The following is a 25,805-nucleotide window of genomic DNA, read 5'->3' as shown; positions in this document are numbered from 1 at the left end:
GATTTCAGGTCTGTTCTTTGTAGATGTATAGCAAAGACCACTGAGTTCCTCCTGTGTGCTGCTGGGACTGAGTGAACCTTGGCTCCAGGATAGTAGTAGCTGAGCCCAGGTGAGAGTAATGTCACAGGAAGATGGACCTGGACTCGGATTATCTCCCCTGACACCGTCCATGTACCAGTAGGATTGCAAAGTTCTCGTTGCATTGAGTGGACTACCTTGTTTGCAGGCCTGACATAAGACCCACAGAAAATTACTCTCTGAGCTTCATCACTACAAGTGGTTAATGGGAGACCAGAGGATACACTAACAGGCCATCCTTAGAGACACCCTGAAAAATGTAATATTTCTGCCAAATTGTGGAAATTTCATTCCAAATGAGATTTGGGCATCTCAAACTGGAGAAGAATTAGCTGCAAAGGTGTTAACCATTTTTCAGTGTCGCTGACAGGCCCAGATGGAGGCTAAGCATAAACAGCAGAAAACCTGAATATCCCACTCAGCTGCCCCACCTGTGGCTGGGTGTACAGACCCAGCGTTGGACTGTTTAGAACCTCACATCCACAACCCTGGAGTGGAAGCAAATCATCCTTAGTCCTGAGGGGCTGCCTACGAACCAAGTGAAGACCAAACACATGGAGCTGACTGTGCAGGTTGGAGCTTGTAGAATAGCAAGATGACTGTGCTTGCTGACGCCTAGGAGCATGTGTGTTAGTTGTGATTAATCTCATAAATATATTTAAACACAGTCAGAAATACATAACAAATACCTAGAGAGTAAAGATTTTCATGGAAGAGTATATTGGATAAGAAAAAGTGGTGTATATACACAAAGGTATTCCCAGTCAGCTGCAAACCCACCATTGTAGGAATAGCCCATCTATTGTTTCTCAAATGAAAGGAGATTTGAGGGAAATAATAATAATCTGAGCTACTTCCACAGGCTTCTACCAAACATGATATTTCTAAAAGTACGCCCACAAGAAGCTTATGTATACCTTTAGGTGATTCTCCAGTCAATTTTTAAAAAATCATAGTTATCAAGATTTTTGTGCGCATTTCATTCATGCTTGAAATCTTGCTATGTTGTTAACTTACTGTACATGTACAGTCTTGGTCTTACGATTCAGATCAGGAAATAATGAACTATTATTGCTAAAAATAGAAAAGACTGCTCACAGCCTATTCCAAACTAGAACTGAATTATAAACCAAACATTGGACTGAAGCTTATTTATTTTCATGGGAGAGATCCTTTTAAGCATAACAATGTTATTGATAGATGCTTCCAATTTAGACACTTAGCTTCACCTCAGCTTATCATTCATTTTCATGACTTTAAACTATACTAATTTATAAAATTTTGGAAAATGAGGAGGAAATGTAATGCCCAGTTCTGTGGTGAGTTTGGTAGAGTGCAGGAATACAATTGGGCATCATTTTGATAGCATTGGTACTAACTCAACATCGGGCGGGGACCCACCTTTCGGGGAGCATGACAAGTAAGCCCAAGGGGGAGATCCTCCTAATTCAAAGGGTCTCAGTGCCTAATGGAGGGGCACACACTGAGAGCTACACCCTTGCCTTTGCTGCTGACCCTGTAACCCATTCTCTCTCTTCCATGGTGATGCCCTTAGGTCTCTGATAGGTATTGTACCAGCAGCTACCACCACCTTGCAGGTGATGCTGCCATTCATAGAACCATCAGCCTTTGTTAGTCAGCAACTCTTGGCAGACAGGACCTCTACCACTGGTGTCCTTGACTCCAGTGAAGGTCTACCACTGCCCAGTTAACTGTCTGAGTCTCATATAATATGGCTGGCTTTCCTTTAGGCAAGACTCCTGACATCCCGATTAAACACTGCTCTGAATGTACATAGTGAATGTCTCTGGGCTATCACTTGGCAGAGACATAGAATACCTATCCCTCTGAAGCAATCAGAGGCTTACCCTATTTTTGTGCTTTCAGAACTGAATGTTAAATGTGTGCTCAGATTCCTGGTATAGCCCTTTAAATTAAACTGAAAATTGCAGTTCATTACGCAGCAGTGAATTTATCTTCTCTGCACTCAACTTCTTTTTAAAATATTTAGCAATGTGGTGATATGTTTTTCACTAAGTAGTTTTAACTCTGTTTTGAAGAAAAGGTTGTAACGTTTTATCTCATATGGAAAACTTCTATGAAGCAACTTTCTGAGTAGGGCTTCCTTTACACATCATTTATTTTCTTTCCCCTCCAACATCCCACTCCATCCCCAGACATTCTTTTTTTGTCCCACTTTGAGACGTCCTTGTACAACTCTGTATTCTTCAGCTCAAGAAACCAGGCAACAAAACTATTCTCAGATCTTGGGCAGCGCATCTGGTCATTTGATAGTCTGTAAGATGTTGGGAATGCTGAGTTACCAAGTTCCACTTTGGTGAAAATTGCCTGGCCTCCACGCAGCACATTTGAGATGGGAAATTCAAAACATGATAATTGTGGTGCAAGCTGAAGTTTAAGGGTTTAACAGCTCTTCTGCTAATAGTTAGAATTCACCATCACGTAGTCAGATTATGCTAAATCACATGAAACTGTGACGGAATGCTAAAGATATTCTATCAGAGTCCTGTTGAATCCTTTGACTCAGTAGATTATGTAAACATTTAATATATGTTCATTAGTTTACACTAGTATTGTTTCTGGTCTTACCCAGTCATAAACTTGTACACAACCCAATGTTCCTTACTACATTACACAGTATTTTAAATTACTACCATGCTACCGCCACTTCCAGTTTCTTGCTTATGCTTTCAAAAATTTCCTACTATATTTTTGTCCTGTTTTAAAGTGTTTGCTTTTCATCTGTTGGCTTATCTTAATTTTTTGCTGACATTTACTATTTCTTATTTTGGGAATAATTACTTGGGAATCTGTAAAAGGTGAGAGAGTAGGACATTGAAAGTATGTAGATCTGAATTCAGGTAGTGTGCCTTTCACAAGTATCCAATTTGACCTTAACTGAATTCTGATATTATGTGTTCCCAAAAATATTTCTTTTTTTTTGTTGAATCTCTCTTGGAAGTGAAACATGAAGGGAGCTGCCTGTGACACTGTGCGTCAGATAATGCTTTGGATGAGTCCCAGCATTAATACCACTCCATTTCACTTGAAGGCCCATCCACATGATATGAGAGTAAGAGTGAGAGTTACCTGATATAGAAAGTTCAGTTGTTACCTTTCAAATTACTGTCCAGTTCTTGCTATATTGCTTAATATCTGTTTCTACACCGTTTTAATCTTGGGCAAAGGAAGGTATTGAGCTTGTCTTTCTTGTAGCTTGTTAAAGCTTAGCAGTTTGTATTGCTATAGTTCTGGAGAAAACCAGAGTATGAAACAATGCACATTCTTGAGTGTAACTCTCCATTGGTTGAGTCTGGAAAAAGGACTGCAAAGGACACGACATCTTCAGGTACTTCATTCACATTCATCCACATGCTCACATTTGTTAATAGAGAGCTAAGTTTTTTTCCAGTGCAGGGATGGCTGTGTCACTGACTATAACTGTTGCTGCTGGCTTGAACTTCAATGCAGAGATCACCTTCTGGATGAATGCAGGAGAAATTTCTGTACACTTTGTACATCAATTCATAATTGTGTCTAGCAGGTATTGCCAAAACCAGAAATTTCAACACATTTCCTGTGAAAAACAATTAGCAGCTTTAAGAAATTTTCCTACTTTATTGTATGAGTGGATTCCAAAAAGAGCATTTGTGTTCATACCTATCCTTTTCCCAAATGTACCACCATTTGTGAACAGAAACTATTGATGTCCCACCAGTTTGCACATGATCCTTGACCACAGGGTCAGAATCATGTTCATTTTAAAAACAACTTTCATCTTTTATTTATCCAGTATTACCCTTCCAATATTATTTGAAGGACAAGGAAGATCTCAGGGATAAATTTTTAGGAGACCAAGGGTATGTTCCACAACTATAACTCAGGATAGCTGTGTCATCTAGAAGGAGAACAGCTCAGAGGCAATCTAATGTGACCCAGACATTCACCTGGGGTGAAGTGAAATTCACACTTAACATCCTGAATTGGAAATGTCTTTGCTTCAAATAATAGTTAAGGCGAGTAAAATAGCCCTCCAAAAAAGCAGCCTACAATTGGAGTTATTATTGTTCTAATAGAGTCCTGTTGAACCTTGACTCTGTAAATTATATAAATATTTAACAAATGCTCATTAGTTTGCACTAGCATGGTATTCAGTCTTCACCCTGTACCACAACCCAACACTGCAGAACACATCATTGTCAATACAACTGGACCCAACCACGTTCAGTGTGACCCAGATATTCACCTGGGATTGTGGAAATAATTTGATTCAACTAATAGTCAAAGCCTGTAAAATTATAGTTGCCTGCTGTGCCCTTCAGAAGACCAACCTACAAATGGAGGAGCCAGGCCAAGGAAAGGCTGCAAGTAACTGAAGCAGATGATCAGCCAACAAAAGAGGAAAAATACTGCCTGAAGAAGCGAGGAGGCCACCATCCTGAAAAATGCAGCACAAACTGATCCCCAAGTGGGATCGCTTTGAAATGTGAATGACTGGGGAAGTGTTTGTTGGTTCTTTCTTCAGAAGCACCCCAATCATAGTATGCATGTTTTATTCCTCAGAAACAATCCCAAACAAGCAGACACAAAGCAACCAAAAACTATAGCCACATTACCTTACATCAAAGACATATCAGGAATGACTTCCAGACTACTCAGACCACTTGGCATAATGGTAGCCCACAAACCTACTAACACACTTAAACAGCGACTAATGAACCTAAAGGACCCATTAGATACTACCAGCAAAACTAATGCCATTTACAAGAGACCATGCAAGAATTGTTAAAAAAAACACTATATTGGACAAACTAGCAGGAAATTTGCCACCAGGATATATGAACACCAACTAGCCATCAAAAGACATGACCCACTATCACTAGTTTCCATACATACAGACAAAGGACACCACTTTTACCGGGACATCACTCACATCCGAGGAGAAGCAAAACAAAGGCATACACGAGAATTCTTAAGAGCATGGCATTCTAACCAGAACTCCATCAATACACACATTGATTTAGATCCTATCTACCTTCCCTTGAAAAAAAAACTAGAAATGACATCATCCACCTTAAGAAACCAGGGCAATCACCAGAGGCTCACTGATGATATTACCTAGTCATGGTGATAAAACGTCTGAAAACAAACCTTCCAGCTCAGTGAGCTAACTTAAATACTGATCATCAACCTGAGCTACAAATCTTCTCAAAAATCACGAGTGCATATTTTGTGTTCAGAAATATCAGTAATTGGCAATGTTTCCTGTATGACAGGTGAAGTTTACTGTGATGAAGAAAACAGCAACTTAGCAAAAGGATCAGATCAGAATGTACACTATTTGCATGCTTCACTTTCCAAATGTGCACTGGTCTAACAGTTGTTGTCATCATGATTTAGCCACGAGAGTGGCTACATTCACATGCCCTGTCACATCTGCACACGCTGCTTGAACTTTACTCATTACTGCAGCATAGCCACCGCACCCAAATTGAGACTGCCTTCCAGTTCTTGATGCCAGTCTGTTCTGAGCCTTGCTGTACATTTGGGCAAGATCTGAAAGATGACTTTAAGGCCAGATAGCAACTCTTGGCAGTTTTAAAATCTCTCCCATAACCTGTTTATATTGATGCACTGTCAAACTCATGGACTGATGGCATCACATTTCTCGCTTCAGAAGTGCATAGATTCATGGAGCACACAATGCGAACTGACACTTGACCTTTGTGAAGGACAGATGACTGACAGGAAATGCAAATTAATGTTTTAAAAACATTTTATTCTTTTATCAGCTCTGAGCATCACTGGCTAGTCCAGCATTTGTTGCCTTTTCCAAATTGTTCTTAAGTGGTCCACCACCTTGAACTGCTAAAATATGTTCACAATGCTCACACAAAGGGTTTTAACAAGCAATACTTAAGGAATGGTTTCCAAGTCAGGTGTGTGGCTTGGAATGGGACTTGCAGGTTGTGGTATTCTGCTACCTTTGTCTTCTGGATATTTGGAAGATGTTATTGAAAGAAGCTTGATGAGTTGCTGCTGTATATGTTTCAATGGTGCACAGTGCTGCCATCGTGTGTCCACCGTGTCGGGAGTAAATGTTGAAAGTGACTGATGGGCTACCAACCATTGGGCTGCAATTGTCCTGGAAAGTGGCACATTTCTTAGATGTTGTTAGAGCTTGGTCCAAGTAAATGGAGAATATTTCATCACATTGGTCACTTGTGCCAATAATGGAGAGGCTTTAGGGAGACAGGTGGGTTACTCACTGCAGAATTCCCAGCTTTTTACCTATTATAGCCACAGTATTTATGTGACCAGTCTGAAGAAGCTTCCCTCTGGATGTTGATATTGGGGATTCGACATTACTAAATAGTTGTTGTTGAGAGTATGGTGCTGGAAAAGCGCAGCAGGTCAGGCAGCATCCAAAGAGCAGGAGAATTGACATTCGGGCATAAGCCCTTCATCAGGAACTAATTACTAAATATCACTAAATATTTAGTGACTAAAAATCATTGGTGCTTCTCGCTCATTCGTCTTTAACTCTGGATGGTAATAGGATCATGGCAACAATCAGAATCTCCCACTTAGTATAATTCGCAATAATGTTATGAATAGTTTTGAGCTAAAGAACTTCCTCAAATTCTGTCCACAACTACAATTTTCAGTTTAGCACAGTTGGTAAGTTATTCTCACAAATGCATTAACAAACACATTCAGTTGGAAATTCTGTTTCAATGCTAATCCATCTGAAAGAATTCCGTTTACTGCAGTCAGCTTTTACAACCACCTGAAGTTTTGTAAAAACACACATTTAGTAAACTGTGCAGTTTCCAATTTGCAATGAAAGCGTTTTGGTGAAAATAAAGCTGTGATTTTGCCTACCCTCTTGCAATGAAAGGTGGAATTATTTCTGGATTTCACTGGAAGCAGAAGTAGCTGCTTCAGGAGACACTGCCATAAAATAACTCGACTTCTGTTTCACTCAGAACCTGTAGCCTGGGGGAGGCAAAGAAGCTGCACACAAATGATACTGCATTGAGAGCTTTGTTCTGAATGTATGGCATGTTTTGTTTTCATCTTATCTTTAACAATACTGTCACACTCTGGTCTTATATATTATAAGTATAGTGTTGCACAGTCCAACCATTTGTTTTGCAGTTCAGACCTGTTTTCTGTTTTAAAGATGCTTTCACAGTAATTTCTTTTTACCTTTTTTTCCTCTCTGGTCATGCTTGCTGTGTCGAAAGTGCTTGCAATGAGCTTAGGAGAAAGGCAGTGGACAGCACTCTGATCCACTTTTATGATATGCTCTCCTATGTAAAAATTACTTGTTTTCGGAACATATTATGTTTGTGAAGCCTCACTCTCTCTCACATAGACACACACACACACACAGTCTCCCCCTCTCTTTGTTTTTCCCAGGCTGGACTTGAAGGCCATATTTTCCAGCATCATTGGATGGGAAGACAGATATCCAAGGTGCACTGTCATGGCGGAATGCCTGTCATCAGTATTTAATTTAGGTGGCCTCTGACTGACTTCAAGATCAACACTGGAGGGCAACAACAGATTTGTCACAAGGATTATGCCCCACAGAACGTTTGCTATACTATAATATACATTTTTTTCTGAGATTTTTACATTTGAGAAGATCATTCACAATTGAATGATATTATCAATAACTTTAATTGAGGCAGGAATGTTGCTGCCTTGCTGAAGAGATTTCTATATTAAACATAATTTTGTTTGCTGTGAATTAATTTGTGTTGACAGCAGACTAAAGATTTCTTTGGTAAGTGAGCATTGAAATGTAAGAATTTTGAAAGAAAATTAGATCCAACTAAATAGAATATTGGTAGAAAATCAGGGGATTGATTGTAAGGGATAAGAATGGCAATAAAATAAGAAAAGTTGCAATTGAGAATAAGCATGAATGAAAGGAATGCTGAAAAATGATGAAAAATGGTAATAATCAGAAAACTGTCTGCAATTCCTCTTTTTTTGATAGTTCATGGATAGGTTGAAGTTGCTGTTGACACCAGCTAAACACCAGCCTGACTTAATTTACTTACGTCATGTTCCACTGCGCCGAGTCCACCTTTTCACATTGCTTCAGATCTTGTGCTTGGTTCTGCTGTGGGTTTTGAAATCAACAGCTGCTGCAATCATATTTCCAGTTATGGTAAGTAACAACTTTATAGACATTTTCAACATAAATATGCATTAAGCCAATTTGAACTTAATATTTGTAAAATTAGCCGGGAAAATCATCTGTAATTTTAATTACAGAGCCAGAATGGTAAAATACTTACTCATTATCATGTAAATCTTTCTTTATTCCACTATCCTCTTCACAATGGTCAGCTGTCTTATCTAGAAAGCGAACCAATTATCTTTATATTTGATTATAGTATTTGGACATTGCTATCAGGCCAGCATTTATTGCCCATCTGTAATTGCCCTCGAGAAAGTGATTATGAACTGTTGTGGTCTTTTTATTGTAGGATACCTTTGGTAGTATGCTTTGAGATAGGAAGTTTCAGAAATTTGAGCCAGCAAGATTGGAGAAACTGTGATATAATTCCAAGTGAGGATGAAGTTTTAGTTGGAGGGCAACTTGGTGGCGTTCCCATATGTCTGTTACAGTTATTCTTCTCGGCAGTAGAGATTGAGTTTGGGAGGTGCTGCTGAATGAGCCTTTAGGATTTGCAGCAATGAATCTTGAACATGGTGCATCAATGATGAAAGAAGTAAATAAGGAGGTTGCTAGGACGTCAGTAAAGCATGCTGCTTTAACCTGCATGGTGTCAGCTTTCTTGTGTGTTGTTGCACTTGTCTAATTTATTGGAGGATATTCTATTATACACCTAAGTTGTGCTTTAGGGATGGGGGATAGACTTGGAAAAGTCGAGGGAAATTAAGCATAGAGTCACCATAGCATAAAAGGAGACCATTTGACCTTTGAGTCCCTGCTAGCTTTCTGTAGGGCAATCAAGTCGGTCCCATTCCATTCTTTATTCCTGTAACACTGCAAAATTTGTTTTTATTCCTTCAAGTGCTTATCCAATTTCCTTTTCAAATCATTCATCATCTTTGCTTCCATTACCCTTAGAGGGAGTATGTTCCACGATCATTATCACTTAGTGTGTCACCATACACATGTCTTTGCCATGGAATTCCCAGCTTCTGGCCTGCACTTGTAGCTTCAGTCATTTTGTGCCTGCTCCATTTCAGTTTCTGGTCAATGGTAAGCCACAAAATGTTGATGACAGGGGATTCAGCAATTGTAATCCTATTGAATGTTAAGGGGAGATGGCTATATTCTCCAATGGTAGAGATGGTCATTGGCTAGCACTTGTATAGTGCAAATGATGGCTGCCACAGAACAGCCTAAGCACATCTTTCCCAACCATTCTTGACTTTTATGGATAAAGATGGGTCAAGGGGCAACCTGCCTGCCTTTGCACTAACAGAAACTTGTAAAAAGCCAATTATTGGCTGCTTTCAAAGTGTTTTATAATTTTAGGCTTGTGGAAGGAGGTCAAGGATGGAAGTGAATTTCCAGGAGGTTAGCCTACAGGAAGCATTTCCCTCATGGGACTCCTTTCCTGTTCAGGTCCTGAGTGCTCCCACCCACTTGAATCTCCAGCACCTCCCGTGTCAGCCCCCGGACAGAGACCCCCTGGACTTATCTCCATTTTGGACATCCATCACTTTGCACTGTGTGATTGTGGTAATCCTCTCAGTGGCTATCGTTCTTGCCTGCGTTAGAGACTCTCTGACAAGGACCTTCCTTCCCAGTTTAAGGCACAAGGCCTGTCTGCAGCTACATGGTGGTCATCAGGAGCTTCAAGTGCATTCTTCACTGACCTTGTCAATCCAAACAATTCTGCCTGTGGTCTTACTGATGGTACTGAATATGTTCAGAAGCTTGTCACTGAGTCACGTACAGCATCGAAGTTGTAAACAGTCTAGTTCTATCTCAGATAGTGGGTGCTGAGAAGGATGGAGTTGATGGCTTGGGAACAGAGTTTGATATGGAGACCAAACACAGTGATGTCAATCTCATTACTATTTAGTTGGAAGAAATTTCTGTGACTTGGTGTCAGATAAGCAGACCACTTTGAGATAGTGGAGGTATTGAGAAAGGTGTTCATGATGTACAATTGGGTGCTACCAATGTATAGGTGAATATATATTTCTGCTGATACTGAGAGGCATCATGTAGATGAGAAATAGGAAAGGAAGAAGAAATAGCAAGTGTCAACATTAGTCGCCTGTATGGGCATGTTAAGCACATTAGCTAGCCATGCAGTTGATTGCGTTGCTGTCCAAAGAACATTATACTTACTCCATAGGATCAACCATAAGGTAAAGGCCTCAATCTAAATTTCCACACTTTTTTTATCATATTGTCAAGATCAAGAACTTTTCTCTGCATCAAAGTGGGCTGGATGTCATTTGGGTTGAATTGCCTCAACCAAATTTAATGGTTTGCTTTATCTCCTTATGTTGTTGGCCTCTCTACAATTCACTTGCTAAGGGTGACAAGGGTGACCTGACAAGGTTTGCATTACACCTCCAGAACTTTAGGTTTTGTACTCCAAGTATTCTGGGTAAATTAGAATTAAAAACCTATGACTGCCTGCAAAAGCAACTGAAGAAGGTGCGGTTGATACGTTTGTGAGTCTGAAGAATGTAGAAAGCTTCAGTCATGATCTCTCTACCTCAGAGCAATTTTGCACAGTCTATTTAAAATTTGTTTCCTTTCTTTCTTTGCTGGGTAAATAGTTGGAACTTCAGGCTGACAAGGGTTTGGATCCTGATGGCCTACAGCCTTAATGTCTTCAAATGAGTGGCTAGTGAGACGGTGTATGCATTAGTTTTAATTTTCCAAAACTCACTTGATTCAAGGATGGTCCCATTAGATTAGAAGATAGTGAAGTAATTCTTTTATTCAACACAGGAAGTTACAGGGTTATTATCCTAACATCTGTTTTAGAGAAAATGCTAAGTTTTATAAAAGTTATATGAGAGCACCTGGATAAGTTCAAGATAATCAGGTTGAGTCAACATAGTACTGTGAAAGCGAGCTTAGATTTGGAAAATCCATTGGTGTTCTTTTAAGGAGGTAACACATGATATAGATAAAAGGAAACAGGTGGATTGAACTTGGATTTCCAAGAGGCATTTCATAAGGTGCCACATCTAAAGTCATTGTGTAAAATAAAAGCTCATGTGTAAGTGGTGGAATGTTGGTGATGGAAGATTTGACTGACTACCATAACAGGAAATAGTGATTTAAACAAAAAATTATTATTATTCATCCCTGGGATGTGGGTGTCACTGGCAAGGCCAGCATCCCTAATTGCCCAGATGGGAGTAAAGAATCAGTCAGACTGCTGTGGATCTGGAGTCACATGTAGTACAGACCAGGTAAGGATGGGAGTTTTCCAAAAGGACATCAGTGAACCAGATAGTTTTCTGAAAATCAATAATGGTCTTGTGGTCATCTTGAGACTCTTAATTCCAGACTTTTTCAAATTCAAATTCCATTATCTGTCTTGGCGGGATTTGAATCGGTGTCCGTGGAACATTACCTGCTTCTATGGGTTAATAGGCTAGTAATAATACTGCTAGATCAGTGCCTCCCTGCTGAGTTGTAGGCTTTTTTGCCTTGAGGCTTAGACTTTAGATGAGTAAGGTTTTTTAAAATATTGAATCATGGGATATATTACCCATCCCTAGTTGCCCTAGAGAAGGTGGTGGTGAACTGCTGCAGTTCATGTGTTTTAGGTAGCCCCACAATGTATTTAAGGAGGGAATTCCCAGGATTTGACCCAGCAACACTGAAGGAACGATGATATATTTCCAAGTCAGGATGCTGAGTGGCTTGGAGTGGAACTTGCTGTTGATGTTTCCATTTATTTGCGGCCCTCATCCTTTTAGAAAGTCATAGTTGTGGATTTGGAAGATGCTATCGAAGGAGCCTTGGTTATTTCCTCGAGTGCATCTTGTAGGTGGTACACACCGCTTCTGCTCAGTGGTGGAGTGAGTGGATGTTTGTGGATATGATGCCAATCTAGCGGGCTACTTTGTCCTGGGTTGTGTCAAACTTTTTGAAGGTTGTTGGAGCTGTATTCATCCAGGCAAGTAGTGAGAGTTCCATCACACTCCTGACTTGTGCCTTGTAGAGGGTGGTCAGGTTTTGGGGAGTCAGGTGAGTTATTTATTGCAAGGTTCAGACCCGCTGACATGCTCTTGTAGCCACAGTATTTACCTGGCTAGTCCAGTTCAGTTCACTGGTAGCAATCACGATGATGATAGTGAGAGATTCAGCATTAGTAGTGCCATTGAATGTCAAAGAACGATAGTTAGATTATCTCTTGTTGGAGATGGTCATTGCCTGTCACAATTTTTTTTGTCATTTTTCAGTTACATGTCGTCCAAAATGGAAAGGGGTTCGGGGAAGGGGGGTTGATGGGAGTGAAATAGCAGCCACAGCTGTGGCACTGAGGGGTGCGTTTCAACCTTCAGGACTGGGGATGCTGGTTCTGGGCAAAGTAGAGAGCAATTGTGAAGGAGGCAAGCAAGATGATGAAGGATGCCAGACCATAATGGCCAGACCATATCGGTGAAATTGATGGGTTGGGGGTGTTTATCCACATTCGGGGGCAACCTGGCTTCAAGTAGGGCAGAGGTCAAGATGAACAACCACACAAGACACAATCACCTCATATTCCAGGCTGTTGGTGGGAAGAGTAGGCAGGTGTTGCCAAAAGTCAATGGGTTCAATGGGCTGAGTGGGGTCTTGTCGACATGTGATTCCTACGAGATTACAGGATGGGCAACTAGGAAAGGGATATGGATATTTAGGGGCTCACAGTCAAGTTGAGGCTTGGAACCACTGGCAATGAGCTCACATTGAGATGGAAATCAATGGGAAGAAAATGGCTGTGACAACGCTTGGAGTGGACACGGCAATGACTTGACCTGTGAGGGAGGGGGCTGCTGCACACACCACTCAGAGGGTTTTTAAAGGGGACAACATGTTATGAGAGTTTGCTAATACTTGAGCACCTCTACTCTTGGGGACACCACAAACGGTACATATTTAATCAAGTTATTGGAGGTCCTCAATTCTCCTGTCTGATGAACTCAGGTTAACATAAAACATTGACCTTAAAGGTCTGGCACACAGGTTGCCAACTCCTTTGCCATTCTACAGCACTGACCCTCTCTGTCGATGGCACCTCCCTGGTACAGCCACTGTTGGGGAACTCTTTGGCATCTACACCTATGTAGCACAGAGTGATCCGAACATTAGGGAACTTCATCCAAAGAGGGGTAAAAGTTTCAGCAGCACGAATGCCACATGTTTGCAACCAATCTGTAATTCATGCTCTAGAACAAGGTAATAACAAAACAAAATCGCTCCTGGTACTTAATTGTTCCCCATATTTAACAATTCTTTGAATCTTAGAAACCAGAATCCTGCTTTGTTTCATTTCATTTTTGAGCAGATGAATAAAATTTTGAGCAGATGAATAATGGATCTGGCCATCCATTAAATATTTAAGTTTTGCATCTATAGAGGAACTGAAACCCTGTCAGCTGAACAGAACATTCCTACTGCTCCCCTTCTGATGATTATAAAAGTTAAAAATTGCATTTAATATTATGGGTCAAAATTATTATTGCAAAGATTCCTTTTGCATTTCAATAAGTTGACTGAATACTTTCTCTGACAGAATAAATAAAAATGTTGTTTCTTTAGTTTAATTAGAATTTTATTGAATAACAATGTTGTGTTTCATAGCTCCTGGCATTAGTATGGGTACGGAAGGCAATGGAATGCATTTTCTCAAAACATGACCTAAGCTGGCTTGATGACACAATGCCTGAGAAAGAGAACAAAGTATTAGAAGATAAAAAAGCAGAGAAAGCAGCTTCAAACAATGAATGTGAAGATGTGAGTATTTTCTGTTCATTTTACCGAATACAGAAATTTTACAGATGTGAAGCATGAGATCTTTGCAGCCATCTAGTGGCAGTTTAATCCCCCTCATTCTGGAGATGATTAAATTGAACAATTATTTCCCTTCAACATGTATTTTATTGCTACTTCTAAGTATCAAGCACTAACTTAGAATTTCATTTAAATCATGGCTCTTCTCTAGCGTCTGAGAACAGTTCTGCCATCTGCATGTTGTGATCTGACAACACACTGTAGCTCCAGTATAAAAATGATCATTTAAAAGCATCTTTGCCACAGTATCATGAAAATGCCTTCTCATGCAAAAAACAATCGTACTAATTATTGTGAATCTCTCATGTCAACACCTAAATCACTTGTAAAGATAATTATTATACGTATTTGTATACCACTGCACTATTCCAGAACATAGAAGGTAATTTTGCCTATTTTTGAAGTTGAAATTGTTATGGTAAATTCACAAGAAAAATGTCTGCTAATTGCTCTGAATGACAATCATATATGATGAGAAAAATTCCAGGATTAAGCACTGCAGTTCTGTTCAGGAGTGAATTGGCACAGTTCTTCTACAGGGACGTTGACCAAGTGTAATTCCCTTGTGTTTACAACCTGTGCTGGAAAGGTTTGTGCAGAATTTTGTCTCTTTGAAAAGCTAGTAATAACCACCTTTGTAAGAAAATTCTATGTGAAATTTGATGTTTGCACTGCAGAGATCTTATTGTGAGGTGTATGTAGGAGAACATGGCAGATATTTGCAACATGAGCCTCAAATTTAACTTTGTTTATGTTCAGGGAAGGGCATCAAATAAATCTCTGAGTATTTGAATGTGAGGATCAGGTCATTCTGTTGCCCAGATCCACTTTATATTTCTCTGTGCTCGATCCTGCCAGAATGCACTGGGAATGATATAAGAACCAGTGATAGGAAATTGAGTGGGAAATTGACGCTAATCAAAACCAATAGCCAGCAGAGTAAATTTGGGGAGTGTGGGGGGTGGGGGTGGAAATGGTTTAGGTTACACATGGGGACTAAGGAAACAGAATGCCAGTGAAGAGGAAGACCAAGGCTTCTATTTTTGGTGCTCTTGCTTCTCCGGTCCACAAAATGCCTTCAAAAAATGCAAAAATGGCTTCCGCTGGCCTAATGCTGCCACCAACTTTTTCACATCCCATGTGTGATAAAATTCCAGAAGTTAAATTGTATTGCATCCTACCTCAGTACAGATAAGGCTGTCATAACTGTTGGGAGCTCATAGTCTTGCTTGTCGAGAACATTCATTGAACTGAGTGTAAGGTGGATGTTTGCAGTGAGAGCCGTGTAGTCAAGGTCACATAACTGTGGTAAACCAGGAGGCATATTTGTACAGCATCACATTTCAATCCCCTTTCTAAGACATAAAACATGCATTATCATTCACACTACGAGTCATCTAAGTTACCCATTATGCACAAAACGGTACTTATGTATTCACGGTTCATTCTTCTCATCAGTTTCTGCAGATGTCTAATCGTCTTTAAATCATGTCAGTTTCTTAATGGTGTTTGTGTGCATTATCATTGCCTATTCATCTAACTGATACTATCAGGAAGTGTAATTCCGAATTGCTTGTTGCTGAGGTAACTGTTAACTTACGTTGTTGGAATGCTGTTGAACTATGGGACTGATAGTTGATCTGGACAGAGTTTGGGAATACTTGGTCTGGCTCCAGTAGCATTTTTTACAATTGAAAGTGTAGTTTGGGGAGTGGCATAACATTAGTCTTCACAATGGGTTGCTTTCCATGCCTTCTCTGTAGACATGCTCTCACTGTAGGATCTCATATGCCTAACACAAACCTGTCTTTAATTAGATCATCCTTAACTTGTGCAAATTCATGATATTCTGCAAGCTATGCTAATACAGTCACATCTTGATAAGGACATTTTTTATGTCCTTATAACAATACTATCCCCATATTGTTATGATATGGGGATAGTAAGACAAATCAAATCAGCTTCCCTATCTCAATATTCACAACACAGTAAAACAAAAGCATGCAATGTCCCTCAAAATTATCCCAATGTTTCCTAACCAGACTTAAAGAATGATAGATATCTGACACCAGGTTTATAGCTCAAACACATATTAACAATTTATTATAAGCACAGTAACTTTAACAGTGCAATACGAAACAAGATAATCTAATTCCTGTCCATGATCTAAACCCAAACTTCCTTGAATGTAGCCCCACACAAATAAACAGACATAGTTAAGGGATAAGTTAAAAGAAACCGAAAGGAGATGTAACTGGACAGTTCACTTCAGCATTTTCAATGATGCATTGTATCATAGGCACATTGTGATGACACTGGTCAATGCAAATAGCTACCAGTAAGGTCCAAGGAATATTCATTTCTTTCTTATAACTGGTATTCTAATCTTCATACTTTCAATAAATTGATAATGAGAGGATAGCTAGAGAGTAGCCAAAAACTCCTCCTTCCAGCAGCTTTCACAGTCACAGCCTTTATGTCTGAAAACACAGTTAAAGCCAGTTCAAACTTTGGTTCCTTTTTATGTTTTTTCCAATGTTCTCCTTATTAGAATGGTTGGCATAGGCCTTCCTGTGATCACCCCTTTTAACACTCAAACATTTGCTAGCTTTTGAGCATAGTGCATCTTCAGAACTAAAACATCAACAGTCTTCTTTTGAACAATAATCCACCTGCAATTAACTTCCTAGGCCAGTTCATTTTATACATGTGTTTACTCTTTCCCTTTTTTTAAAGAAAGAACAAGCTAGCTGGTCAAATGGCACCATCAATTCACAATCACTGGGGAATGTGGCACGGACAGCCAAGTTTCTGGTATTGAGACTGGCTCTAATGCAACAAGGGGTACGTCGGGTTCCAAGAAATCAATTGTGTTAGGGGACTCTCTAGTCCAAGGTACAGACAGATGTTTCTGTGGCCAGCAGTGAAAAATCAGAATGGTGTGTTGCGTCCCTGGTGCCAGGATCAAGGATGTCTCAGAGAGGGTGCAGAATGTTCTCAAGGGGCAGAGGGGCCAGCAATGTCATTGTCCACATTGGAACGAATGACATAGGAAGGGAAAAGGTTGAGATTCTGAAGGGGGTCGACAGAGTTAGGCAGGAATTTAAAAAGAAGGTCCTCGAGAATAATAGAATCTGGATTACTCCCAGTGCTTCGAGCTAGTGAGGGCAAGAATTGGTACGGCTGAGGAGCTGGTGTATGGGAGAAGGATTCACATTTTTGGATCATTGGAATCTCTTTTGGGGTAGAAGTGACCTGTAAAAGAAGGACGGATCGCACCTAAATTGGAAGGGAGTAACAAATTGGCAGGGAGATTTGCTAGAGCTGTTTGGGAGGATTTAAACTAGTAAGGTGGGGGGGGGGTGGGACCCCCAGGGAGATAGTGAGGAAAGAGATTAATCTGAGACTGGTACAGTTGAGAATAGAAGTGAGTCAAATAGTCAGGGTGGGCAGGGACAAGATGGGACTAATACATTAAACTGCATTTATTTCAATGCAAGGGACCTAACAGGGAAGGCAAATGAACTCAGGGCATGGTTAGGAACATGGGACTGGGATATCATAGCAATTACAGAAACATGGTTCAGGGATGGGCAGGACTGGCAGCTTAATGTTCCAGGATACAAATGCTACAGGAAGGATAGAAAAGGAGGCAAGAGAGGAGGGGTAGTGGCATTTTTGATAAGGGATAGCATTACAGCTGTGCTGAGGGAGGATATCCCTGTAAATACATATAGAGAGGTTATTTGGGTGGAACTGAGAAATAAGAAAGGGATGATCACCTTATTGGGATTGTATTATAGACCCCCTAATAGTCAGAGGGAAATTGAGAAACAAACTTGTGAGGAGATTTCAGCTATCTGTAAGAATAATAGGGTGGTTATGGTAGGGGATTTTAACTTTCCGAACATAGACTGGGACTGCCATAGTGTTAAAGGTTTAGATGGAGAGGAGTTTGTTAAGTGTGTACAAGAAAATTCTCTGATTCAGTATGTGGAAAGACCTACTAGAGAAGGTGCAAAACTTGACCTACTCTTGGGAAATGAGGCAGGGCAGGTGACTGAGGTGTCAGTGGGGGAGCACTTTGGGGCCAGCGACAATAATTCTATTAGTGATAGAAAAGGATGGACCAGATCTAAAAGTTGAAGTTCTAAATTGGAGAAAGGCCAATTTTGACGGTATTAGGCAAGAACTTTCAAAAGCTGATGTTCGCAGGTAAAGGGATGGCTGGAAAATGGGAAGTCTTCAGAAATGAGATAACGAGAATCCAGAGAAAGTGTATTCCTGTTAGGGTGAAAGGAAAGGCTGGTACGTATAGGGAATGCTGGATGACGAAAGAAATTGAGAATTTGATTAAGAAAAAGAAGGAAGCATATGTCAGGTATAGACAGGATAGATCAAGTGAATCCTTAGAAGAATATAAAGGAAGTAGGAGTATACTTAAGAGGGAAATCAGGAAGGCAAAACGGGGACATGAGATAGCTTTGGAAAATAGAATTAAAGAGAATCCAAAGGGTTTTTACAAATACATTAAGAACAAAAGATAACTAGGGAGAGAATGGGGCCCCTCAAAGATCAGCAAGGCGGCCTTTGTGTGGAGCCACAGAAAATGGGGGAGATACTAACCGAGTATTTTGCATCAGTATTTACTGTGGAAAAGGATATGGAAGATATAAACAGTTGGGAAATAGATGGTGAGAACTTGCAAAATGTCCATATTCAGTGGAGGAAATGCTGGATGTCTTGGAACGCTTAAAAGTGGATAAATCCCCAGGACCTGATCAGGTGTACCCGAGAACTCTGGGAAGCTAGGGAAGTGATTGCTGCGCCTCTTGCTGAGATATTTGTATCATCGATAGTCACAGGTTAGGTGCCGGAAGACTGGAGGTTGGCTAACGTGGTGCCACTGTTTAAGAAGGGTGGTAAGGACAAGCCAGGGAACTATAGACCAGTGAGCCTGATGTCGGTGGTGGGCAAATTGTTGGAGGGAATCCTGAGGTACAGGATGTACATGTATTTGGAAAGGCGAGGACTGATTAGGGATAGTCAACATGGCTTTGTGCGTGTGAAATCATGTCTCACAAACTTGATTGAGCTTTTTGAAGAAGTAACAAAGAGGACTGATGACAGCAGAGTGGTAGATGTGATCTATATGTACTTCTGTAAGGCGTTCAACAAGGTTCCCCACGGGAGACTGGTTAGCAAGGTTAGATCTCATGGAATAGAGGGAGAACTAGCCATTTGGATACAGAATTGGTTCAAAGGTAGAGGACAGAGGGTGGTGGTGGAGGGTTGTTTTTCAGACTGGAGGCCAGTGACCAATGGAGTGCCACAAGGATCGGTGCTGGGTCCTCTACTTTTTGTCATTTATGTAAATTATTTGGATGCGAGCATAAGAGGTACAGTTAGTAAGTTTGCAGATGACACCACAATTGGAGGTATAGTGGACAGCGAAGAAGGATACGTCAGATTACAACATGATCTTGACCAGATGGGCCAATGAGCTGAGAAGTGGCAGATGGAGTTTAATTTAGATAAATATGAGATGCTGCATTTTGGGAAAGCAAATCTTAGCAGGAGTTATACACTTAATGGTAAGGTCCTAGGGAGTGTTGCTGAACAAAGAGACTTTGGAGTGCAGGTTCATAGCTCCTTGAAAGTGGAGTTGCATGTGGATAGGATAGTGAAGAAGGCGTTTGATATGCTTTTCTTTATTGGTCAGAGTATTGAGTACAGGAGTTGGGAGGTCATGTTGTACCTATACAGGACATTGGTTAGGCCACTGTTGGAATATTGCATGCAATTCTGGTCTCCTTCCCATTGGAAAGATGTTTTGAAACTTGAAAGGGTTCAGAAAAGATTTACAAGCATGTTGCCAGGGTTGGAGGATTAGAGCTATAGGGAGAGGCTGAACAGGCTGGAGCGTCGGAGGCTGAGGAGTGACCTTATAGAGGTTTACAAAATTATGAGGGGCATGGATAGGATAAATAGAGAAAGTCTTTTCCCTTGGGGTGGGGGAGTCCAAAACAAGCGGGCATAGGTTTAGGGTAAGAGGGGAAAGAATTAAAAGAGACCGAATGGGCAACTGTTTTACGTAGAGGGTGGTACGTGTATGGAATGAGCTGCCAGAGGAAGTGGTGGAGGCTGGTACAATTGCAACATTTAAGAGGCATTTGGATGGGCATATGAATAGGAAGGGTTTGGTGGAATATGGATGGGTGCTGGCAGGTGGTACTAGATTGGGTTGGGATATCTGGTCGGCATGGACGAGTTGGACCGAAGGGTCTGTTTCCATGCTGTACATCTCGATGACCCTGTGACTCCAGATACCCTTCATAAGTTGTGATCAGTTCCGGTTCAAAGCATGCCTTAGAGGCTTTCAAAATTTCTGATTTGTTTTTCGGAGAGATTAAGGGTGGAATACGCTTTGTAACAGTCTCTCGCTAGCAACGATGGAAGAGTAGCTACTTGTAGGTGCTCTAGTGTGTGAATTAAATGTGTTACAATTTTGTTTTTCTGATCTTGTATGTGGAAAAACTGCCAGTTCTGCTTCATCTGACCTTTCCAATTGGTTGGCATTGGAAGAGGAAGATTTTCAGCCATTTATTTCTTATCCAGTACTTTCTTCTGTAGCTTACTTTTTTGTTTCCTCTGGATTTTAGTTGCCTTCAGTGGGTCTGAATAATCCTATGGCCCTGTCCTTAGTAGCTGTGCTTCGATTGAGGTCTTTAACACTCAATCTCAGCTCGACTCTGACAAATTTATAGGGGAATGGGCTCACATCCCACTCCTGACACCACGTTATGGGCTCATGAGATAATAGTCTTGCTTGTACTTGGTCTTTATTGAAGTTGCCGTAAGGTAGGTGACTGCAGTGTCTGCCTTATGACATGGCTAAGGCAAACCACAAGGAGCATTGTTCCAGTTTTGGAATTCGATTCCAAAGAGACATCTAATTAAAATAGGAAAGCCTAAATAAAATAGGGTGGCTCTGGTCTGCAGGCAGCTTCCACCCTGCTGAGGTGCACGGGGGAAGTGCAATGCACAACCATTCTCGTCACCCTCCCTTCTGCCTCATTTCGCACTGGGCTGGCCTAAAAATACAGCACATCTAGCAGTTCAAAGAACACAACACAGTATTCCGAGTTACAAATGAAATATTTTGTATTTATATTCAAATAGGCTTTTATATTTTTCCACATTTTAATTGAGAAAAATTAAGCTCTCAACAGAGCTGATCCCTTCAATCCTGAACTGAATGTGTGTCAGACAGTCAGCTCAGTTTCACAGCTGAGCTCCTAGTTGCAATGCAGCTCATTGTGTTTGACAATCTCTGGTGTCAGATTTTTATTCACAGTGTGTCGCTGGAAAATAGCATATCCTTGCTAGAAAATGTTAACAGCACAAGCCTCTGTAATTCTTGTCAATGCTTACTCATTTCTCTTGAAATTAAACCTCTCTAAAAGAAAATCATGAATTTAATTACATGCGCAATCTGTCTTTCTTTGATCGTGAATCTACATGCAAATCTCTCCCCAAAATGAACAGGCTTTGGCCTTAATAAGCAGAGCTACATATAAATTGAATGTAAATAATACGGAGCACTCTTTTACATAGTTTTATTACATCCAGTTTGCAGACAACTCAGTCACACGGCCAGCCACGTTGCACACTGTCATTACAACTATGTACAGCAAATAGTCACATGCAGCCAACCTGATCTGAGAGATCCACTCTGTCTAATCAAAGATAGAATCAACCCAGTTGTATTCAGCCTGTCAAACACACTTGACTGTCAAACATGTCCAATCGACAGCATGACTGAGCAACCAGCCAGCTGGAGAAAGTGCAGACAGCAGATGGACTAGTTACAGGCAGATTTAGACAGCAGCCAATCCACTGGTGTGCAGACAGATGTGTAAGTGGAAGCATTAAACTCAGTCACATGCGCACTCAGCAGCCAATGTATTCACACATGGAACTGGGAGCTTACTTAAGGCCGGAGAGCAGTCAATCTGCTTGTTTCGATCCAGAGGGGTAACTGTCAAAACAGATGGCAAGAGACAGCATTCAAGAAAATTACATGTCTGAGAACTAAATCAATTTAGAACAAGTCATATAAAATATTCTGTATTTTGTTTCTCACAAGAAAATATTTTATGTTATAATATGAAAAGCAAGTTTAAGGCATCCTTAAAAACTTAACAACTTAAAACTTAATTGACAAAGCAACAGTGGAGACGTGATGAGAATCCTTTTCATGGAATGTGTGGTTAAACTCTGGAATGTGCTGCCTGAGATTCAATTAAGGTATTCAAGAACGAATTGGATTATGATCTGAAAAGGAAGAAGGTGGGGGATTGGCACTAGCTGATTTGTTCATTTGAGGAGCTAGCGCAACATAATGGGCCAATTGGCTTTCTGAGCTGTAATAATGATGTAACTCTGTGACAATGTTAAATAACTGTAGTTCAATTTATAGGTATGATTCAGATTATTACAAGTTTAGGTTTGATGTACTTAACTCAGTAATGGATCATGAAGTTGAAGCCAGAAACTAATTGATATCATGTAATTAAAAATATAATATTTTTGATGTAATTAATGAGTTTTAGATGAGTATACACTTAATCACAATGTCTGTTGCTAAAATATTCAAGTTCTCCAGTAAGTGAAGAAATATTTTCCTTTTGAAGGAGCAATACTGTTTTGAATTTGTCCCACAAGTCTTTATCCAATTTTTGCCAAGCCACCCATTATGCCATTATCCTATACCACAAGATCAATTTTAATTTGTGCTTTTAATTTGTGACACTAAGTGTTCAAACCACAAATTTCAAAATGACAAAGATAATATGCCATATTTTGACTGTAAAACCAAGACCATCTGTGAGGGGCATTTTGCTTCTTTTGCTCTTTTTTCTCTCCATCCAGCTGGACATCTCAGTCTACTATCCTTCTCATTGAAATCCCTCATAATTGTCTAGTTTCTCCTTTAAAAACTTCCAACATGCCAGATGTGGATTTACCCTCAAACACCCGCCCCTCAAACTACTTTCCCCAGTTCTTGCCAAATATTGTACTAGTTAGCCTTCCCCAAATTTAGTGCTTTCATCTGAGAACTATTCTTATCCTTATCCATAAGTAACTTAAAACTTACAGAATTATGATCACTGTTCCCAAAGTAATCCTCCACTGAAACTTCAACCATCTGGCCAGGCACATTCCCCATTACCAGGTCAAGTATGGTCCCTTCCCTAGTTGGATTATTTACACATTATTTGGAGAAACCAGCTTGGACACACCTAAGAAACTCCCCCCATCCAAGCCCCTGGCACTTAAGGGAGTTCTTCACCAACTCACCAAGGCTCCTTCCAAACATATGATCTTTATCATCTTTAAGGAGAATGGCAGTAGATGCCTGAGAACACAATCACCCACCAGTTCCCCCTAAGCCACAGGCCAACTTATTTGAAACTGTATTGCCCGCCCTTCATTGTTGCAGGATCAAAATCTTGGAAATCCCTGACAGCATTTTGAATGTATTTACCCCATGCAGTTGTTCAAGAATGCAGCTCACAATCACTGTCATGAGGATAAATAGTGATGGAACATAAATTTGGATCTAGCCAGTGAGGCCCACATCCCATGAATGAAAATAAAGAAAGATATTGTTCCGCTCCCATCTGAAAATTGCCCATAGGTGGTATTAAAATGATTGCATATCATTATGTGATATGTGTAGGCTTTGTAAACTTGCATGTGAAGGTTTATAAATTCACAAAAATGCCATAGATCTATGTTTTGGTATAAATCAATGCTGTCAGAACTGCAGAGGAATACATGAAACACAAAACTGCAACAAAAGAATTAGTAGTCTGTATGAATTACATTAACATTTCTAAACAAATGAAATTGTGGTTTAAAGTTGAACTGAGTGTGAATTATTTTCTTCCTTTTTAGTCTGAATACCTATACTTACAAAAAGGTTGTGATATAAATATCTCTGTGAATTGAAGGAAAAGATGGTAAGTAAACAACCAAACCAGTTCATCGCCACCTGCATACCTTGTGCACATAACCTTTTAACTATGAAACTATGTCTCACAGTAAAATAAATCATATTGAATCACTGAAAAACATTTCTTAATGAAAATGAAGTTTTGAACTGAAATTCTGATGTATGCCATGTCATTTAAAAAAATCTAACTATGTTTCAAAAATCTATCCATTTATTTTTATAAATTACTTCCATCACTACATATGAAAATGTGAATGAAGTTTCTAATTGCATTTGTATCACCATGCGTTCTTAGAACTTGAGTTTCTTGCTTTCAATGAAATTTCTGTGCAATCTTTCAATAACAACAGTGCAAAGGCTGAGAGAAATGCATGAATGTAAGCTCCAAGAAGGCAAGACAGGGAACTGGATCAGGCATGTGAAAAGGATTATGATTCTGTTTTGCAGAAATCCATGTGAATTCAATGTGTGGCAATAGCAATTGATCTTCCTTTGATTATCTTTTACTTTCACACTGCTAATCCACAATGAAGTGTACATTTTCACTCTGTAATCACAGACCCCATTTAAATATTTTGTTTTGGTTGGGATGATGTGCCTCAGGAAAGGTATGATATTCTTAGACAAGCCACAGCATAACAGTCAGAATGAATTGCATAAACTTGATTTGTGCTCCCTTGTCTTATGCTTCACTGGGTGAACTTGCTGGAAATCAAACCCTACTATTCTTGGAGTTGTCTCCAAAGTGAAGGATTCCATAGAAGCATGCAAAATTCCCTCATTCACTTGCTTTTAGACTGAGGGGTACAAAAAGTATGGACCAGGTTTTTGAATGCAACAAGAATAACTTTATTATAAGTAAATTGACTTGAGCTACAGGTAATTAACTATTAGCATATAACTTTACTAATTAAAATGCTGATCTCCTCCGACTATGCTCCTGACACACACACACACACACACACCCCACATTCACACGCAGATGTGCACAGGTACATTATGGACAGAGGGGAAAAAGCTCAGTTGTCTCTGCTCACAAGCATCTGCTGAGATGATTCTTGTGCTGATCGAAACACTGCTTCCTTGTCTTGTGAGGATGTTTTTATTTGTTTACAGGAGGCAAATGGGTGGATTCACATTTATTAGTTAAAAGTCACGGCTTACAACAACTGTTGGAGGGAAGATAAATTGGTTTTCTTCAGGCTTAAAATCACTTATTGCAGGGAGGAGTAGGAATGTCTGAACTGGTGGTCATCTGAAGGCTTTTTATGATCTTGTTCACAGCCCCCAAACTCTTCAGATACCTGAGAACCAATCATATAGCTGTTGGGAGACAGAATCATCGATAATTGATCACTTGTCCACAGACCAATCAACGACTTGCTGGCAACCAAAGCTCAATTTTTATATAACCTTACAGCTTCAGTTCATTTGCAAACTACATTCCAAACACTGTTGGAAACAGCAGCTATATAAACAGTGTTGACAATGAATGTCAGGTTACTTCCATTCAAATTATTCAGCAATCATTGGTGTTTATACATTTCCTTTCTTATTTTTGTCCACAATTAAAAACACAGAAAAATATAAAGACATTGTCTTTACATTTAAAGTCATAGTGTCATATAACAGAAACAGACTCTTTCGTCCAAC

At 40.0% G+C, this 25,805-nt stretch overlaps 1 protein-coding gene and 1 long non-coding RNA gene across 4 annotated transcripts in view; one reads left to right on the top strand and one right to left on the bottom strand.

Moving 5' to 3' along the window:
* LOC122556650 (electrogenic sodium bicarbonate cotransporter 1-like) overlaps positions 1-25,805 on the top strand; it is a 116,686-nt gene that overhangs the window by 83,355 nt on the left and 7,526 nt on the right. The window contains exons 19-21 of the mRNA XM_043703637.2: positions 8,111-8,284; positions 13,922-14,074; positions 24,095-24,159. Coding sequence (XP_043559572.2) covers positions 8,111-8,284; positions 13,922-14,074; positions 24,095-24,148 — 381 coding nt within the window. The 3' untranslated portion in view covers positions 24,149-24,159. The remainder of the gene's footprint in view (positions 1-8,110; positions 8,285-13,921; positions 14,075-24,094; positions 24,160-25,805) is intronic.
* LOC122556651 (uncharacterized) overlaps positions 13,879-25,805 on the bottom strand; it is a 59,769-nt gene continuing 47,842 nt past the window's right edge. For 2 of the 3 annotated variants that reach the window (XR_006313592.2, XR_015759737.1), the window contains exons 2-4: positions 22,125-22,172; positions 15,313-15,434; positions 13,879-14,003 (exon numbers count right to left, since the gene is read on the bottom strand). This is a non-coding gene — a long non-coding RNA (uncharacterized LOC122556651). Of the gene's footprint in view, positions 14,004-15,312; positions 15,487-22,124; positions 22,173-25,805 lie in introns of all 3 variants that reach the window. The other variant, XR_015759738.1, reaches the window with a different exon arrangement.

The sequence above is a fragment of the Chiloscyllium plagiosum genome, unplaced genomic scaffold (genome assembly GCF_037043375.1).
Source record: "Chiloscyllium plagiosum isolate Xiang-an unplaced genomic scaffold, Cpla_swu_hap1 HiC_scaffold_16, whole genome shotgun sequence".
Classification (NCBI taxonomy): Eukaryota; Metazoa; Chordata; class Chondrichthyes; order Orectolobiformes; family Hemiscylliidae; genus Chiloscyllium; species Chiloscyllium plagiosum.
Note: the sequence above shows the minus strand (reverse complement) of the source record. Positions and strands in the feature narration are given on the sequence as shown.